The 20,937-nt window shown below is 42.2% G+C and overlaps 1 protein-coding gene across 4 annotated transcripts in view; it reads right to left on the bottom strand.

Annotated features, from left to right (window-relative positions):
- Positions 1-20,937, bottom strand: part of LOC137657816 (uncharacterized) — a 514,523-nt gene that overhangs the window by 117,274 nt on the left and 376,312 nt on the right. For all 4 annotated transcript variants that reach the window (XM_068392347.1, XM_068392350.1, XM_068392348.1 and 1 more), the window contains exon 15: positions 16,696-16,933. In XM_068392347.1, the coding sequence (XP_068248448.1) occupies positions 16,696-16,933 (238 nt within the window). The remainder of the gene's footprint in view (positions 1-16,695; positions 16,934-20,937) is intronic.

The raw sequence follows: 20,937 nt of genomic DNA, 5'->3' as shown, positions 1-20,937 counted from the left end.
TCGTCGGCGTTGAGGGTAGTTCTGGACTTGTCGAAACTAAACTCTTACATCCTTTGCGACAAGTTCCTCTCCCTATTATGTTGTTATAGCCTATTTTATTGTATTACACGTATGGCAAATAATCATTATTATTATTACTATTTTCTTTATCTGCATGCTTACGCGGATATCCCTACCGCCTCATCGAGTATTTTCTTTGTTTCGGAGGGTAGTCCCACCCACCCGATCACAGTGGTCACCTGATCTCGAGCCAGTCACTCTCCTTGGTTGTCCCCTCCCCCTATAGGACTTTTTGCCACACCCTACATTGGGTAGTAGGCTTGTCACATTCTTTAATAGAAAATGGGAGACCACCCGAGGTAGAGACTGGCTCACACGCTCCGTGCGTCAACGCGGGTAGCGCTCTCTCCTCAACTCATCATGGTTGGCCACCAGACGCGTGGGACTGGGTATGCTCCTCACTTCGTACCTCGCACACCCCCCTTCCCCCTTTTTTCCTGGTACTCCATCCTTGTTATCCTTCCACTTCGGGAGGGCCAGGATGATTTGAGAATCGTATCTATAAATTAGTAGCAATGATTCTTTGACCGGATTCAGATAATCTACCCTGTTCTGATCCCTTAAATTTATCCAATATATATACAAGAAATTTTACGGATGGTTGGCCCAGGAAGAGGGTTTCAGACGGAGCTTGATATTTACTGGTTTTATAATATAATTTATAGTAAAATTTTCGGGCCGGATTTACTCAGTATTCCAGCGCTATATTGGTACAGTATCTCTATATTCCTTTATCTTTGTGCCTCCTTGTCATTAATATTTAGTTCATTTTGATATGTTTATTTTTTTAATGTAATGCTTCCTGCATTCCGGGCTCTACGGATTTCTGGATGGTTGTCCCTATTCCGCTCGCCACTTTCTTTTCTTACACTTCCCGCTCCGGTAGGTGTACGGAAAATTGAGAAAGTTTCATGATAAATTCTTTTCTCCGGGTCTGGCGGACTGGTTCACGGTTAATCCAACCATCCTTTCCGAGCGTTCCGAATATTTATGATTGCAATTTCTTGAATGACATTAAATGACGGAGGAAAAAAAACAATATATAGAGTTCCATTAAATATTATTTTTTAATCCTATAGCCAGCATGCATTCCCGTTGAGCTTTTCGTCGCGGATTTTATTTTCCTATATATATCGCCGGGTCTCCCGGTGAAAGTTAATTCGATACTCATATATCAAATTATCTTACAGGTGGTACGCTGTCAGGAGACAGCATGCACTGCTGTGTTGCAGCAATCGTGCGGGCATGAGGTCTGCTGTTCTCATGCCGGGTGTGCGGTCCAGGTGGCCGATTTTTTGGTCTGGCATCCGGATGGATGTGAGATTTGTTACGCTCTGGTCTCTGACCTCACAAGTGACTCGGTATGTACTATATCCTTTCCTCTAATGATACTTATTGTTGGAAATAATTTTTTGTACATGTTACAAACTTGTGTACCAACCGTGTGTCACACAATTGTACATAATTCCTTTTGCATATATTATGCTTGTATCTTCGCTCTTCCCTCGCACTAAACGAACATGAAAATTCATGTCTGCTGTTTCCTCTGTAACATTGTCTGTCTTGTTAACTTGTTATGTCCTGTTGCCTTGAGCTTTTGTATATAAAGGAGTGTTCTATAACAGTATAACTCAGTTGATTGCATCCTGCCTTTGAGTTCACAACCCTCACTCGGCACCGTCACATTGGTGACCCCGGAAGTCGACTTGCTCCCACTGCCTTCCACCCCCACCTCCCTCGCCCCTCCATCGTTGGTACTATGACGGAGACGGACTTTACTACAGCAGCTGGCGCTGCGGCCGCCCCATTGAAACTTTCATCGTTCGCCACCGGAGAGGCGTTTGCTTGGTTTCAGCGCGCAGAAGTCCACTTTCGTATCAGGGGCGTGACTCGCTCAACCACCAAAGCGGATTATGTTCTCGCGGCGATACCCGAGGACACCTTCCCAGAAATATCCGACTGGCTTTGTGAACAAGGAGACACCTCAATAGCGTATGACGCCCTCAAAACATACCTTCTGCAGCAGTACTCGCCGTCGCCAGCCGCCCGTATAGCAAAGCTTTTTCAGCTCTCGCAACAACCGTTGGGGGACCAAAGGGCTTCGCTTGCCCTCAGGGAAATGACCAGTATCGCTCGCCTTCAACCTGCCGCAGACGGCTCTCCTCGTGAGGTGAACCTACTTCGTGCCCTTTGGATACGCCGTTTACCCGAACCTGTACGCGCTGCCATACCCGATGTCGATAGTTTACCCATAAAGGACTTGATGACCAAAGCCGACGCCCTTATGGACAGCCACTTCAAGACCTCCATCAACGCCTCCACCCCTGACGACGAGGATGCCTATTCAACGTCAACCGAAGCTGACATGAATGCCGTAGGACATACACGCCTACCCCGTGACGTGCCGAAGCGGCGACAAAGCCGCCCACCACCCACCAATCGCTCGCGCCCCAACGAACGACTTCTACAGCCACTTACTACCTCCCATCCGCCACAGTTTTGCAACTACCACTTCAGATTCGGGGCAACCGCGAAGAAATGTGCCAAGGATTGTCAGTGGCCAAAAAACGTGTAAGTAGGCCATCGCTTGTGGCGGTGGCCTCCCGTGTTTCTAATCTTTTTTTTTTACAGGATGCAGGAACGGGCGTGCGATTTTTGGTAGACACGGGTGCTTGTCGTTCTCTTTTGCCAAGGAAACTCTTCAAGGCACGACGTAGTCTGTCTACATCTGCCGACGTCCGCTTAGTAGCTGCCAACGGATCTGCCATACCCACCTACGGTTACGAGAACCTCACATTATCGTTCGGAAATGGTAAATTCAATTGGAAGTTACTTGTTGCTGACGTCACAATGCCAATCCTCAGTGCGGATTTCCTCTCTCATTTCCACCTTCTGGTCGATGTCGCCCACCGACGATTGGTCAACGCAGACTCGTACTTGTCGACACCTCTTCAACCCGCCCCCTCTAACCTCGCTCTCCACATCAGCGCACCCACGGATGCCTACGCCCACCTCCTCACGTCGTACCCGGAAGTTTTCTGTCCAGAACTTCGCCAAACGCCCACGGTTCCTGCCAAGCACGGTATTTATCACCATATCAAGACGACGGGACCCCCAGTCTTCGCAAAATTCAGACGACAGGACCCCCAGTCTTCGCAAAATTCAGACGTCTGGCACCGGAACGATTGGCAGCCGCCAAACAGACGTTCGCCGAAATGGAGAAAATGGGCCTTTGCCAAAAGGCCTCCAGCCCATGGTCGTCACCCTTACACATCGTTCTGAAGAAAGACGGCTCCCTCCGTCCGTGCGGGGATTACAGGCGCCTGAACATGCAAACAGAACCGGATCACTACCCCCTCCCAAACATTGCCGATGTGACCTCCTACCTGCACAAAGCGAAGGTTTTCTCTACGCTCGACCTCCTGAAGGGGTATTATCAGGTGCCTATGAACCCAGAAGACATCCCCAAGACCGCCATCACCACTCCGTTTGGTACATACACCTTCAATTACTCCTGTTTTGGCCTTCGTAATGCTGGGGCAACGTTTCAACGTCTCATTGATGGCATCTTAGGGGACCTCCCTTTCTGTGTATGTTATGTGGACGACATACTTGTGTTCTCCTCCTCAAAAGAGGAACCCCTCCGTCACCTACGCATCGTGCTCGACCGCCTGCAACTAAACGGCCTTGTAGTCCGGTACGACAAGAGTACCTTTGGCGCCAACGAAGTGTCGTTCTTAGGGCACCGTATCACTCCTGAAGGAGTCCATCCCCTCCCTGAGAAGGTAGCAGCCGTTCAGAATTTCCCCGCACCCTCGACCGTCAAAGCTCTGCAGGAATTCTGGGGGATGATCAACTATTATCACCGTTTTCTGCCAGCCATTGCCACCACTCTTGCTCCCCTCTACGCCTCCCTCAAGGGCAAGCCAAAGGACCTGAAGTGGGGTCCCCTTCAAAAAGCAGCCTTCTGCAATGCAAAGAAGGCCCTATCAACTGCTGCGGCTCTAACTTTTCCTATCCCACACGCCCCTCTCCTTCTCTCCACCGATGCCAGCGACGTCGCTATTGGTGCAGTACTCGAGCAGGTGGTCAAAGGCTCGCCCCGCCCATTGGCCTTCTTCAGCAGAAAACTGTCCAAGGCAGAATCGGGTTATTCTACCTTCGATCGAGAATTGCTGGCGGTGCACTTGGCTGTCCGTCACTTTCGCCATTTCTTAGAAGGCACGCCCTTCGTCATTCGCACAGACCACATGCCTCTGGTGCATGCCTTCACTCGACAGTCTGACGCCTGGTCCGCCCGTCAATGCCGACATCTCTCCGCCGTGGCTGAATACAATTGCACCCTCCAATACGTCCCTGGGAAAATGAATCCCGTTGCCGATGCCCTGTCAAGAAACACGTTGGCTGCCGTTCAACTGGGATTGGATTACAACGCCCTGGTTGATTGATTGATTTAAAGTTTTCAGGCATCCTGACATCTGAGGTCATTGACGCCGGTAACATTTAATTTATGTATACAAAAATAAAAGATAAAATAAAATAAAAAATAAAAGAGTATTCAATTAAAATCATAAAAGTTGAATGTAATAAAAGTTAAATATTTTTCAGAAGACCTGCTTCTGAAATAAATCTAAAAATGCCACTTGCATGGTAGGACACATCATTTCCAAGAATCTTGGCAAGGATGAACCTGCCACCCTCACCTCGAGCCTCAAACAAATATCTATTCCGCAAGTTGTTATAATTGGGGCATTCGGTCAGCAAATGCCTTACTGTTAGAGGTACTAAGCAGTCATCACAATACGGTTGGTGTTGGCCCTTCAGCAGAAACTCGTGTGTCAACCGAGTGTGACCAATACGGAGACGACAAAGAGACGTCTCCCATTTTCGGGGCATCATATTATACCTCCAAGGAGATATGTCATTTGTTATATCTCGCATTTTATTGCCATCTTGACTATCCCATTGCTGTTGCCATTTATTGCAAACCAAGTTCTTGATGACAGGTAAGAAATCATTACAGGCAATGGGATACCTTCTTGGCAGCAACTCGGATGCAGCCTCCTTAGCCAGTGAATCTGCCTTCTCATTCCCAGACACACCTACATGTGCTGGAACCCAACAAAATTGAACTGTTATACCTCTCCGTCCAATAATGAGAAGCCATTCTAAAATCTTTAAAACTAGAGGGTTATTAGAATTAAAAACTTCCATAGCTTGAAGGACACTCCTTGCATCACTAAAAATTGTAAAATTACCCTCCTTCTCCAATGCTATTTTCTCAATAGCGGTTAATATGCCATACAGTTCGGCAGTAAATATGGAAGCGGTCAGAGGAAGTGCACCTCTACAATTAAAACCATTACTATGTACTCCAAATCCAACGCCAGCATCAGATTTGGAGCCATCAGTATAGATAAAAGTTGATCCTCTATGTTCTTTAACATGTTCATTAAAAAGAGACCTGGCTTCTAGGTCTGACATATTCTTCTTATCTCCAATAAAATATTTACAAAAAGATATCTCTGGTAACTTCCATGGAGGCGTTGATGATACCTTGAATGGAAGTACCTTATTTCTAATTATATCCAGACTATTTAATAATCGTTTCACCCGAAAGCCATAGGGTTGAGGAGATTTTGGGTGCAACTCAAAGTATGATGCGTGTCTTACAAGGCTTGCAGTCTGAAAGGCTAGAGAGTTAGGGAGTCTTTGCAATCTAAACCAATACCGAAGAATGGAAGACATTCGGTAAAGGTCTAGAGGTAACTCTCCAGCATCAACAAGGAGACTTGGGATAGGCGAGGTTTTAAAAGCTCCAGTAGACAATCTAATACCTGCATGATGTATCGAGTCTAATATTTTTAACCGGCTTGAGGTGGCTGAAGAATATACCTCACAACCATAACTAATTTTGGAAAAAATCAAGGCCTTGTATAATTTTAAAATAGTACTGCGGTCTGCCCCCCATGATGTATGGGATAATACTTTTAAGATATTCAGAGCTTCAACACATTTAGCTTTTAATGCTTTTAGGTGAGAAACCCATGTAAGTCTACAGTCAAATATCAAACCTAAAAATTTGGTTTCCGATACACATGGTATCCGTTGACCTTTAATGTATATATCCGGGTCTGGATGTACTCCCCGGATACGACAAAAATGGACAATGGTAGTTTTACTTGTCGAGAACTTAAATCCATTCATGTCAGCCCACTGGATAATTTTATCAATAGAGAGTTGGATTTTTCTCTCAACCATTGCCATTTTAGTGCCAGCAAATGATATTGAGAGATCATCCACAAATAATGTTGAGAGAACATCCTGGGGAATGGCTGAGGATATCCCATTAATTGCTAGTGCAAAAAGGGTTACACTCAGCACACTACCCTGAGGAACTCCTTCTTCCTGGCACTTACTCTCTGATAGAGTTTCCCCCACTCTCACTTGAAAAACTCTATGTGAAAGAAATGCCTGAATAAATAGTGGCAGCTCTCCTCTCAATCCCAATTCATGAATGGTTTTAAGAATACCATATCTCCATGTGGTATCATATGCCTTTTCAAGGTCAAAAAATACTGTAACATGGTGCTGTTTGGAAGCAAAGGCTTCACAAATAGAAGACTCTAGTCGTATCAACACATCAGTCGTTGAGTGCATTTTTCGGAATCCACATTGAATCGGTGATAAAATACCTTTCTTTTCAAGGTACCACACCAGCCTTGCATTGACCATCTTCTCCATGATTTTACATAAACAAGATGTCAATGCAATTGGACGATAGTTTGCTGCTAAAAACTTGTCTTTACCGGGTTTTAAAAAGGCTAAAATAATGGCTAGTTCCCAAACACTTGGGTAACTATGATCATGCCATATTCTATTAATAATACTTAAAATAAATAGCTTTGTATTAAAATGTACATGTTTAATCATTGCATATGGAATTCCATCGGGTCCAGGGGCTGTATCATTGCAATGAGCAAGTGCGGAATCAAATTCTCTTTCAGTGAAAGGAGAATTATACGACTCTTCCCTTCTTGTTGCAAAATTTAAAATTTTCTTTTCTTCAGTGCTCCTATACTGGTGACCAGGGGCTCCTTCACACTTGCTGGATACATTTGAAAAATGATTAGCCAGGGCATTGCTAACATCATTTGCTTCGGTTACATACTGGCCATTCACCTTCAACACTGGTGGTGGGTTGGGGGTGAATTTGCCAGCTATCTTTTTTACTTTCCTCCACACAGCAGATGGTGGTGTCCTACTGTTAATGGAGGAAACAAAAGACATCCATGACTGGCGCCTTGCTTCTTTCATGGCACGACGGAACTGTGCTCTACATTTCTTGTACATAATTAAATTCTCATCAGTTCTGCGTCTACGCAATCGTGTTAGAGATCTTCTTGTGGCTCTGTGGAGGGCAGTTAGTTCTGAAGACCACCACGGGACGGGTCGTCGTTTGAATAACCCTGTTGTTTTGGGAATTGAATTGACTCCAGCTGTATGAAGAGTTCCATTCAGTAAGTCTATGGCATCATCGATATTTTCAACTTGTCCTGCATCCCCCTCAATTTCGCTTAGTTCACGAAATTTATCCCAGTCCGCCTTGTCAAGATTCCATCGTGGCGATCCCTGTAAAGGTGGACCATTGTTGGTGTTTATAATGATTGGTGCGTGATCACTAGTATGCCAATCATCTAATGTTCTCCAATCAAAGTCGAGAAGGCAATTAGAGCTTACGATTGATAGGTCAATACATGACAAGGTACCTGTCTGGACATGAAAGTGTGTGGGCTCTCCTGTATTAAGGAGTCCCACATCTTCATTTTCCACAATTGATGTTATGATATTTCCCCTCGTGTTTGCTAAAACATCACCCCACAAAGGGTGTCTACCATTCAAATCTCCAAGTAAAAGGAAAGGTTGAGGGAGTTGTTGAATAACCTCCACTAAGTTGTCATACAAAATGTTATCATTTGGAGGCAAGTATAGAGAACAAATTGTATATTTTCGCCCTATGTCGATCTGTACAACCACTGCCTGCAGAGGTGTACGAATAGACAGAGAAACTTGGGGAACATCTCGACGAACGTATATGAGACTTCCGCCATGGCTCCCCACTTGGTGATCATATGGTGTCCTATAACTAATGTATTCGCGAGGGCAAGGGGTATTATGATCAAGTTTGCTCTCCTGTAGACAAATAATTATGGGGGAATGCTCATGAATAAGGAGCTTAAGTTCTTCATATTTGGCCCTTAAACCCTGACAATTCCATTGCAAAATGGAGGAAAAAACTATGGTTTATAATTTGGTAGACCCCTTGGATGGAGTCTTCCCATTAGCAGTGTTTGATCTAACACTATTTTTAGGTGGTTTTATTAAAGAGGGTCTTGATAGATTGGGTTTAGAATTTATGATTTTCTTTTTGTCTTTTTGATCTGATTGTTGAGGAGGTTGGTGGACCTCCACTTGAATTTCCGATTTATTTAAATTGACTTCCAGATCAGAAATATCAACTGACAAATCATCATACTTATTTGACGTCGTAATTTTGATATTTCTTATGGAGGGGGGCGAGAGAGATGGAGGTCTCTCTCTTTTCCGATTAGTAGGTTTTGAGCTACCAGGTTTTTGCACCTTCCCCAATACAGGTGCACCTGGTAACTTGGTGTCAGGTGGCATCTCCATCAAATCAGGCAAGGACATGGCCTGGGAGAGGTTAGTACTATTGCTGGTAATGGGGGACGAAGGCTGTACAGAAATGGGCAATGACCCATTTTTAATACGCTGTGGCAAAGCCTCAGAAGGCGATATGATTACCTTGTCATGCAGTACTTTATTATCAGAGGTTGTATTTCTTTTCTTAGGATTACTGGCAGTGCTAGGTGGGGTTGCTGTCTCCTGTGGTAAATTTACCTTTGATTTTAAGGCCTTTGCATAGCTGGTTGATTTATTCAACAATCTTTTTGCATGTCCCACACTTATGTGTTCTAAACTTGATTTGTTTAGGGCAGCTTCCTCCAACTTATACAGTTCGCATCTCCTATCAGTTGATTTATGATTCAAATTGCAATTTGAACACCTGGCCTCAAGTGTACATTCTCCATGATAAGTTTTGGAGCAAATACCACACAATTTTCCATTTTTACAAACTTTGGATGGGTGTCCAAATTTAAAACAATTAAAACATTGCAGGGGCTTTTGTTTGAAAGGCTGAACTTTAATCCTTTCATTTTCAATAAAAATATGGAAAGGTACATCAGCATCCTGGAAAGTGAGTATAATCATTGAAGTTCCAGGAATCTTATGCACTTTCCATACATTTAATGGACACATAGAAAGTATCTCCTCCTCTGTAAATTCGTATAGGTCCTTATTAAAGACCACTCCCCTTCCATAACTAAAATTAAGATGAGGTTTCATTTCCAATGTAATTTCATCACTGCCTGTCTGTAAGTTAGACAGTATTGCAGACTGAGTCGAAGATTTGGCATGGATGAGATAACTGTTCTTCCCAAAACGAGATATATCTCCAGGTGCTATGGTTCCTACTTTTTTTTGGATAAACTTACATATCTTAAAATAATTCCCTATTATCCCTTTAGGTTCAGCTAAGAGCCACATTGGTGGTTTGGGTTTTCTCTGTGAAGGCATGGGTACATTTCTATCTTTTTCAAACCAATCAGCAGGTTTGTACACATCCAATTCCTTTGGGACCTTATCACAAAGAGCTCCCATGATGTTCAATTCGTTAATTTTGATACTACTAATATTACTTATGGCATTAAACGCCTCATCGTGACTTTCAAAAGATATCCAAGAGTCCCATTTTTCATCTCCAAGTCTCATCCTTATTTCCTTTATCAATCCATAGCACTCAAATGCTCTATATATATCATCATAATTTGTCTCTAATGGGATTTGGGAAACATGAAGGAATCGTAGTTTCCCTGTGTTACCCAAATTGTTAGATTTTTTAACATCAGTAGAGTGGTCCTTTTTAGTTCGAAGGTCGTCAACAGAGTTTTCCTTAATTACAGTAGCAGAAGTCGTCAACAGTGCCGGGGGGGAGTCAGCAAATCCAGGGGATGGGGAGTCAGTATTTGAAGGGTCCATATTTAAGGATGGGATTTTCAGGTTTTTTGTTGTTTTGTTGGGGTACCTGCTTGAGAATTATAAGAAAGTATCATACGTTGGAAAGGAAATTTGCATTCTCCACTATCGGCACAATGAGAGTATATTTCCCCGATGGTCCACTCCATACCCTACCCGAAGGATAGCATCAAAACAGATATAGAGGCACAGGTGTAAGCTAAACCCGCCTGTTAGGACTGAGACCAAAGTAATATGGAATCATCCTCCCCATATCTGTAATGATGGGCTTCCGGCCAAAAGCCAAGAGTCCCACCTCAAGGATTGGATCCCCCTGGATTCCGATGACCCAACCCTTGAGAGTAGTTCCGCCAAAAAGGTCCAAACCATCTTTGGGATGGCTGAGATCATCCAATACTCTCATATATAGCTTTGAATGCGAATACCTCCCAACCGTGATCCCTTCTCCCATTCATCTAAGCAGGCAGTAATAACGAATGTGGAAATATCCACGCCATTTAAATAAAATAGAAAAAAAAAAATAGATAAATAAATAAATGAACAAATACAATAAATAAATATATATATATATGCATACATCTACATATATATATAACTAAGAAAAATAATAATCATAGAGATAGGACAGCAAGATGAAAGAAAGTTGATAAAATTAAGAGAAGGTCGAAGTAATATTAAGCAGAAGAAAAAGATGAAAGAGAGAAATTTAGATTCGAACTGGGGGAGCAATTTCCCGAAGTTCGAGAGCCCTCTTGCCCGTCACCAAGATTCAGCACGGGAATGAAATGCCGTGCTGAAGCTCAATGACTTCATCAAGGCATTCTCTCATTAAGAGGGACAACGCCCTGGCTGAAGCCCAACGACAGGATCCAGAGTATCAAGCTTGTAGGACATCCTGCACGTCCCTCCGTTGGGAAGATTTTCCCCTCGAAGACTCCAACACCACCCTCCTCTGTGATGTCAGTACTGGTAGACTGCGACCTTGGATTCCTGCTCCCATGCGCCAACAGGTGTTTGATTTCATTCACGGCCTTTCACATCCCTCGTGCCGTTCTACTGCACAGCTGCTGAAGGCAAAGTTCATTTGGCACGGCATTTCTAAGGATGCTAAGAATTGGGTCCGCGCCTGTACTTCTTGCCAAACTTCCAAAGTACATCGACACACGGATTCAGGAGTGGGCACCTTTCCTCAACCTCAGCGTCGTTTCGCACACATTCACGTCGACGTTGTAGGCCCCCTACCCACATCACAAGGACATCGTTACCTGTTTACCGTCATCGACCGCTCCACTCGTTGGCCTGAAGCCATTCCCATGGAAACTGCAATGTCCTCCTCATGTACATCTGCCTTACTCTCTAGATGGATTGCAAGATTTGGTATCCCTGAGCATATTACTTCTGACAGGGGAACCACTTTCACCTCTCAATTGTGGACGTCATTAGCGAATCTCCTGGGCATCACCCTACATCAGACAACTGCCTACAACCCCACTGCCAATGGAATGGTTGAACGTTTTCATCGCACCCTCAAAGCAGCTTTGATGTCCCGCTGCAAGGATTGCAACTGGTTTACTCAGCTTCCCTGGGTCCTCCTGGGACTAAGGACCACTCCTAAAGACGCCCTCGATGTCTCGGCAGCTGAAATGGTGTATGGCGACCCGTTGGTCGTCCTTGCCGAATTTTTTCCTTCTACAACTTCCTCCAACGATCTCCAGCGCATACGTCACGTCGTGGGAAAATTTACTCCGTGCCACCAGACTTACAAGCCCCCAGCGAAGCATCACATACCAACAGACTTGCACTCTGCAACGCACGTCTTCCTGCGCAACGACACTAGCAAGCCACCACTAACGCCCCCTTACACGGGCCCTTTCCTTGTGATCTGACGCAGTCCGAAAGCATTCCTACTAAACATTCGGGGAAAAGACGACTGGGTCTCCATTGATCGTCTAAAACCTGCTTATCTTCTGCCAGATTACTCACCTACAGTTCGCCTCTCCAGATCAGGGCGCCCTATTTAACATGTACAGTATGTCATTTTTAGGGGGGGAGCGATGTACCAACCGTGTATCACACAATTGTACATAATTCCTTTTGCATATATTATGCTTGTATCTTCGCTCCTCCCTTGCACTAAACGAACATGAAAATTCATGTCTGCTGTTTCCTCTGTAACATTGTCTGTCTTGTTAACTTGTTATGTCCTGTTGCCTTGAGCTTTTGTATATAAAGGAGAGTGTTCTATAACAATATAACTCAGTTGATTGCATCCTGCCTTTGAGTTCACAACCCTCACTCGGCACCGTCACACTTGGTACGGAATTTTCTCTTTGTCAGATTCCTTTATTGTAGGAAATATTTATTGTACATACTGGAATTCGAGTATTGAAGTTTTTTCTTTACCAAAACTCCTTTTATGGTTTACGTTCTAAACGGGAATGTCTCTTTCAGATCTCTCAAGCCATCGAGAGCACTTCCCTTGTGACCCTCAAGACTTGGGTTGGTGGCTTTGGCCATAACATAAAGGCAAAACAGCCATATATTCTGGCCGAGATGTGCGCCCTCCTCTATCCCAACGCCAATATGTCGGCGGCGGTAGAAGAGAATGTGGCGGCTCCAATCATCGCCAGGATTAGGAAGGAGACTCAAGTCTTCCCTGACAAGTTGGAAGGACTAGGCGACGATGTTTTAGGGGATGTCGCCGCTATCAGTTTAGATGTGGAACCTACGGTCGTCGACTCAACCGGTCAAGGTAGGGAGGAAAGTGAGGCAGGTAGCGTCCGGTCTAAGATTCCTTTTCTTAGTCCGGCGCAGTCTAATTCTTCTTCTGTCTCTTCTTTCCCGGGGTTTACTGGGACTGTCATGGCTAGGGACAAGTCATGCTCGGTAACCCTAAAATAAAGCATGTGAGGAAGGCTCTACCCAAAGCTAACAAGCCTTCTAAATTACTCAAACCTCTCCCCACCAGATCATCCTCAGTTTCTAAAAGACTGGCGGCCTCAGCTAGGGCTACTCCACCACCCCAGGGCTCGAAAGCAAGGAGCTCAAAGGCGAAATCGCCGGAACTGGCTTTTGGTCCAGTAGCCTTCTCGAGCCAGCTCATGAAGTGTATGGGGAGTATAGTCCAATCTCAGATTGGACCAATTGCCGATTGCCTACAGTCGATGGACTCCTTCGCCCAAAGACTGCAGAATCAAGAGAACATGCTTGAAAATCTCTGAGATCCGGGTTCCTGCAACAACACAAGTTTGTGGTCCTGGACGCCTCAAAGCTTCCGGCGTTTGTTAAGAGCAACCCGTGGTGTTTGGCGCTTCATGCCCCGTTCTCCGAGGGCATGTTGACTATTGAGGGTTGTGGTACCCGCCGGATTTACAATTCCCCTTCCCTGGTTACGCGCGCCTGACGGAGGACGCGCTGGTCAGGGTAGATAAAGTTCCCAAGGAAACAGTCATATTCCCCAAAGAGCAGGCTCATCAGTCCGCCTGGGTCCGGACCCTGACTGAGTGGGAATGTGTTAACACAAAGTTAACCCCTCATAAACGTGCGTATACCATGTTCGTGGTAGAGGAGCAGACCCCTACACCTTGCACCACCAAGGTGGTAGACCTTACTTTGCAAGCGGCTATGGAAGACAAGCCTATGCCGTAACTTAGGGAAATAGACCTGACTTCCTTGCTGTTCCCGGGGGACCAAGAATGCTGGCTTGATGTCCCGGCTACCTTCACGACAGGAAAGTTGAATCCAGACTGTGCCACCGCACAGTTCAGTGAGCGTCTTCCCAGGTTACCGGACTCACTAATTTGGACGGAATATGAGGCAAGAGTCGGGCTGAGTAGGTCTATCAACTCAGCTACGATAGTGGAGATGACTTCGTTGGTATACGCCGATGAGCCTCTTTTTAAGATCCTGACGAAGTCCTTGCTTCACACACTTCAGTGTGATGCATATGACTTTGCAGTAGCTCGACGTTCTTGCCGGAAGCATGTTTTAGCTGAGGCTTCCATTAGGCATGAGCCTAATAGACTGATTAAGGCCTCGGTCTGGGGAGCAGATCTCTTACCAGACGACGTGGTTAACAGCGTCCTCAGTGAGGCAGCCAGGGTCAACCAGAGCCTCAGCGTCAGGTGGGGTCTCATCCCTAAAAGGAAATTCGAACCCACCAGAACACAGTCACGAGGCAGGAAAAGACCGAGGAAGTTTCACGCCTTCCAAGGCCCACAAGCCCAACCTGTGGTACAGGCATTGCCTGTATCCCAGGTGGACCATCCTTCCACCTCTAAACCTCAGCCCCAACAACAATATGTGTTGGTAAGTCAGCCACCTCAACCATCTACTTCGTTCTCTACATCTCCTGCTTATAACCGTTCCTTTGAATCTCAAGGACTGGTTCACGGCTTAATAGGCAGGCGAGAGGTAGTAGGGCTAAAGGAACCTTTCACCATAGAGGAGGCAGTAGGGTTTCCGGGAGGGGCAGAGGATTCCGAGGGAGCCGTGGTAGCAGACCTTCTGCAAACCAATGAGACTCCTCAGGTAGGGGGGAGGTGATACCTTTTCCGGAGCCATTGAATGTTCAACAAATGGGCACACAGCATAGTAACAAAGGGCCTAGGGTGGAGTTGGATACAGGGTCCCCCTCCACCGATCAGTTTTCATCAGATTCCAATGCCAGATCTCACGCTTTTCGCAAAGGAGCTTCTTCTAAAGAATGCAATAATAGAGGTAAAATGCTTAAAATTTCAAGGTCGCTTATTCAGCGTGCCAAAGAAAGACTCAGACAAACGAAGAGTCATCTTAGATCTGTCCCATTTGAATACATACATTCAATGCGACAAGTTCCATATGCGGACCGTCTCGCAGGTACGGACCTTACTTCCCCATGAGGGCGTCACCACCTCTATAGATCTTACAGACGCTTATTATCATGTTCCGATAGCACGGCATTTTCGTCCTTTTCTAGGGTTCAAGCTAGGCAAACGAGCATACACCTTCAAGGTGATGCCGTTCGGTCTCAAAATAGCTCCCAGAATATTCACAAAGTTAGCGGAAACAGTGGTCCAAGAGCTGAGAGCTCAAGGAATACAGCGAGTGGCCTATCTAGACAATTGGCTTATTTGGGCCAACAGCGTCGAGGAGTGCAGCAAGGCGACGGACAAAGTACTAAAGTTTCTGGAACACTTAGGGTTCCAAGTAAATTTCAAAAAGTCTCGCCTAATTCCGGCGTCATGTTTCCAGTGGTTAGGTCTACAATGGAATCTGACCACACACAAACTGTCGATTCCTCCAAAAAAGAGGAGAGAGACAGCAAATAACACAAAAACCTTTCTCAAGGACAAACTAACATCCTGGAGAAACCAAGAAAGGATCTTAGGTTCACTCCAGTTTGCTTCAGTGACAGACACTCTACTGAAAGCCAAACTGAAGGACATCAATTGAGTTTGGTGGTCCAGAGCAAACAGCAAAAGTCGAGACAAGATTTCTCGGATTCCATCTATCCTAAGGTAAAGACTTCAACCATGCACAAAAGTCGAAAACTTGGCAAAATCGATACCTCTCCATTTCCCCTCGCTGGCATTAGTAATCCATACGGATGCCTCCTAAGCGGTTGGGGGGGTTACTCCCAATTCAAAAAGGTCCAAGGTTTGTGGTCAGTGACATTCCGTCAACTACACATCAATATTCTAGAGGCCATGGCAGTGTTCTTGACTCCAAAAAGGCTCTCCTCATCAAAGAATCAACATCTCAGATTAATTCTAGACAGCGCGGTGATAGTCCACAGCATCAACAGGGGAGGTTCCAAATCAGGTGATGATTGCAATCTTTTCATTGGCAGCAAGGAACCATTGGCATTTGTCAGCTGTTCACCTGGCGGGCGTAAGGAACGTAGTCGCCGATGCACTTGTCAATTCTATCCACCATGAAATTGGAGAACTCAGGAATATAAATGTATACTGAGTGAATGTATATTGTTTGGTTCTACAGAATATGAAAATGGAGTGTTTGATTTTGGCTCTTGAGAGCATTATATTTTGATATTGAGAAAAGGGAAATATCCTTGCAACTTCATCTCTGTAAACCACTTGTAGATGTCACACCACGCTCTTCATCAGCACATTTTATTTTCAGGAGATTTCCATGAGTCTCCTCTATTTTTCATCAATATTTGAAGACCTTTTGTCCCTTATACTCTTTAAATGTATTTCCAGTTTATATGAATAATCTTCGATTGCATCCCTCTTCTATTCTCTTACTCTTCTTCCACCACAGGGAATAGTAAAGTAAGATGAGTTAGACAGGTCTTACCTGTTAAATTAATCCAACCAAGCTTCTAACCCATGCAAAGTAAATAGCAGTCTGAGCAAATATAGGAATGATAATATCAGTTGTAAATTAATTAAAGATGAATACAGCATAAAAACAAGGTAGAAATGCAATAGAAGTATTACTGAAAACAACAGCCACAGGCGAATATATTTTTTGAAGCAGTATTTCAATCAAACCAAGAGAGTTATAAATAGCTACCATTTGATGTTGGAGCAGGTGTCTTTAGAATTGCTAAAGCTTGTCTGCAGGCTAACATTGCTAAAGAAATGCACGGTTGAGGGAGCTTGCAATCTGTTTCCATTACCCAAGGGGGTAGCCAAGCATAAAGAGATGCTACATAATTCACTAATGCTTGAATTTCAGTGGCCCGCATAGTTTTCTTCTTCATTAACTCGTTTTCCAGGGCCTGCTTCAGGTAAACACCACCTTCTTTATACTGAAATTTAAGAAACAATATCACTCTTGATTAGTAAGTATAATAAATCAGAGATTTTTTTATATAGAAACTGCTTTAATCAAGAAAGTAACAACATATTAACAACAATTCTCTCTCTTCCTTAGGATCATATTTTTTATTGCAAGAGAATATTTTAAATATCAATAAAAAAAAATTAAAGATGCAATTCAAACACAATCAGTATTGTACAATAACAGAACATTTATAAGAAAATCATGCAGATTGAAAGTAAGCCAAAACAATAAAATCAGTTATTTCTATAAGCACCTGATGTTGATCTTAATTCTCTCTTAAAGTTGGATAAATGTTAATGTCTATCATAAAACAAAAGAATTCCAGATTCATTGAGAATGGGGGAAAAGTATATAAATCCGGATTCTACTACTATTGTAACACAACCTCTACCCTCCATGCTAATGGATCTAGAACTGGAGAGCAATACACCATTATTTTCAAGACTTTGCCAACACGTCCACGTTTGTTCTTCCCCACCAACTAAAATCTCTAGACAAATTATAGGATGCAGAGATCATTTGTTATTAATGTCTACTGCTTTCTCCTTAAATTATCTGCTAGAAAGTTCAACTTCCTTGGAATAAACTAAGGTAAAATAAAAAAAATTATTACTCTCATATCTCTGTATGCCAAGAGTACAGTTGAACCTCCCAATAACAGACTGTTTATAACAGATTAATGATGTACCAGAACAAATCCAGATAACCAGAGTTGTGTCTGGTGGCATTGTAAAGGTTACAGTAAGAATAAGTACCTTTTATTTACATATAATTACAGTTACTTAGTATCATTTATAATGTATTAATGATTATTTAAAAATATATGAACATTAATTTATAAAGCCAGTTGCAGGTTTGTCTGACAACATTGTCATGTACTTTCTAATCACTAGAGACTCCTGAGCCTGAAGAGCCTTGAATATCACCAAATGTTCCAGGCAGTCATTAAGTAATGCTTTTTCTTCCTTTGAACACTTGCCTGACATACGAAAAAGATCCATAATCAAGTCCCATCCTTCCTAGGAAGCATCCACAAAAAGAGATTTTTCTGAAAACCTTAATTCCAACAACATTTCCTAAGCTAAACGATGAAGAGAGCCACAACATTTGTCCAGTTATGGTTGGTTCTGCATCACTAAAATACCAGGGGTATCTGGATAGGATATTTTGTTCCAAAGTTGATTAAGAGGAAATTGGCAATTCCTCACCTTTAAGAGATCCACTGAAACAAACTTCTCAAGAAAAGCCATGGTCCAAATAAATCTCATCCACATCTTAAATGACAAAGCTTTCATCTACTTCAACTTATCCAACCAAAGAAAGAAAGATTGAATCCTCTTTTCATATGGAAAAGCTTTAAAAGGATCTGATGTCATTACCATCGCCAATACAGAATACTTTCGAGCAGGAACCAGAAGAGACCTCTTCCCTTTGACCAGGACTCTCAATCTTTTTTAAAAAAACCTAAGGAACCAAAGTTGTTGAACCTGAATCTTTTTCAAAGATGTGGTAAAACTTACCCAAACCTCCATGTAAAACAGAATTCTGATTCCATGAACTTCAGCCATTTTGAGATAAGAACCCTCATCCAGGTGAATACTTGAAGAGCTGTCCTGTGACCAAATCACAGGAATCTGAACTGATAAATCCTTGATTCGTTCATAAACTAGAAGAATTTAATTGATTCTAGATGAATAGGAATATGAAATGAGGCATCTGTCAAGTCTATTGAAAAAATTCCAATCTCCTTTCCTCACTGCTTCCAAGGCTTGAAGTTGTTTCTATGGAAAACTTAAAGAGAGCTGTATACTGCACATCTAGAACTGACCTCTAACCTTCTAATACCTGGGGTACTAGGAATAACCTGTCATAAACCCTGGGGAGCGATCGAAGACCTCCTCTTACTATATTCTTCTATAACAATTTTGAAATCTCCAATTTCAATCGAATAGCTTTATTTGAATTGTAAAACTTGGATAGGGGTAGGCAGAATAAGGCCTTTGTGAATGGATATCAGTGTCACTTTGTGTTCTGACAGCTACCTTAGCTATATCATCAATATCTTGATCTAATTTGAGGCCCCGAATATGATAACTAATTAAATCAAGCATCTGCTCATTACATACTGAACCAACCATCGAATAGCAAAGTTGGTACCAACGTTTAACACAAAATTTAAAAAAATTGCAGACTCCTTCAGAAACCCATCTGAAATAGTTCTATATAAAAAGGTTAAAAAAATATAAAGTAAGGTTAATATACAAGTGCCCTGCAAACTTTTCTGCTAAAATAGTTGAGATAATCCCTACAGTGAACCCTCGTTTATCGCGGTAGATAGGTTCCAGTCGCGGCCGCGATAGGTGAAAATCCGCGAAGTAGTGACACCATATTTACCTATTTATTCAACATGTATATTCAGACTTTTAAAACCTTCCCTTGTACGTAGTACTGTTAACAAACTACCCTTTAATGTACAGAACACTTAATGCATGTACTACAGTACCCTAAACTAAAACAGGCACAAATATTAAAGGTGATTTTATATCATGCATTTCCTAAACATGCTAAAAAGCACGATAAAAAATGGCAACCAATGTTTTGTTTACATTTATCTCTGATCATAATGTAGAAACAAACTGGAGGTAGAGCTTTGCTTATTACCCAGACATATTTCCCATACTTTTCCCTTAGAACTACATCACAGCTTCCTACTTTAGATATATAGATATATATATATATATATATATATATATATATATATATATATATATATATATATATATATATATATATATATATATATATATATATATATATGTACAGTATACCGTATATATATATATATATATATATATATATATATATATATATATATATATATATGTGTGTGTGTGTGTATATATATATATATATATATATATATATATTTATATGTATACACATATACATACCTACATATATACATAAATACATGCATACATATATATATATATATATATATATTACTGTATATATATGGGTTATGGAAAAAATCCGCGAAGTGGTGAATCCGCGATGGTCGAACCGCGAAGTAGCGAGGGTTCACTGTACTATAAAACTTCAATGATATTCTCTATCCTAATGACAAGAAACTGTACTTAAGGGGATGTGAAACTTCCTAATTAAAATGATGTTATTTTGGGGTAATTTCAAACATAATCTACTTTTTTATTTCTAGCCTGAGTTAACAGATTTTTCTTATTCATCATCCTTTTCATAATATGTACTTTTTCCAAACACTTTTGCAATAATAGTAAAGGTTGCCATTTTTCATATATAAATTTTTATCATTTTCCAAAACCCTTCTATAAATGTTTAAAGCATAAAATTTCCTATCTTTTCATTTATCAGCGGTAAATATTGGTCATTAAAAAAAAGTAGTTTCAAATTTTCTCTGAAAATTTCATGTTTTGAGAAATAGGCTGTCATAGTTTTTTTTTTTTTTTCTAAATCATCTGATTAACTTTATTAGGGGTTAGTTTTGGCTTTTAGGGGTAATTATACCTCACCACTGGGTATAATGAGAACATAAGCATCATATTTCAGGGTTATTTAGAAAGCACATGAGAGCACCAAACCTCAAATTCAGAAATACATATGCTACATATACCAAATCCTTACACATAAGACGTTGCTAGCATAATATATTCTCAACTACTGACTTTCTAGGCAAATTTTACTCTTCAGACATACTTAGTTGTCATCTCTAACGTTTCATACATCTTTCAGCATAAACATAGAACAAAAATTGTAATTATGTATAATATATGCCGACAAAGAAATACACGCTATATATTTTTTTTTATTTTGTAGTGATCAGTTGAATATACTTTACTGTAGTATGCAAGGGTATGTGCTTTTAGGAGCAATTTCTAATTTCCCTCAAAACTGGGGATTATAAGGTCATAATCATCATACCTCAGGTTTATT

This window comes from Palaemon carinicauda, chromosome 18 (genome assembly GCF_036898095.1).
Source record: "Palaemon carinicauda isolate YSFRI2023 chromosome 18, ASM3689809v2, whole genome shotgun sequence".
NCBI lineage: Eukaryota > Metazoa > Arthropoda > Malacostraca > Decapoda > Palaemonidae > Palaemon > Palaemon carinicauda.
The sequence above is the reverse complement of the archived record's forward strand: the minus strand, read 5'-3'. Positions and strand labels throughout refer to the sequence as shown.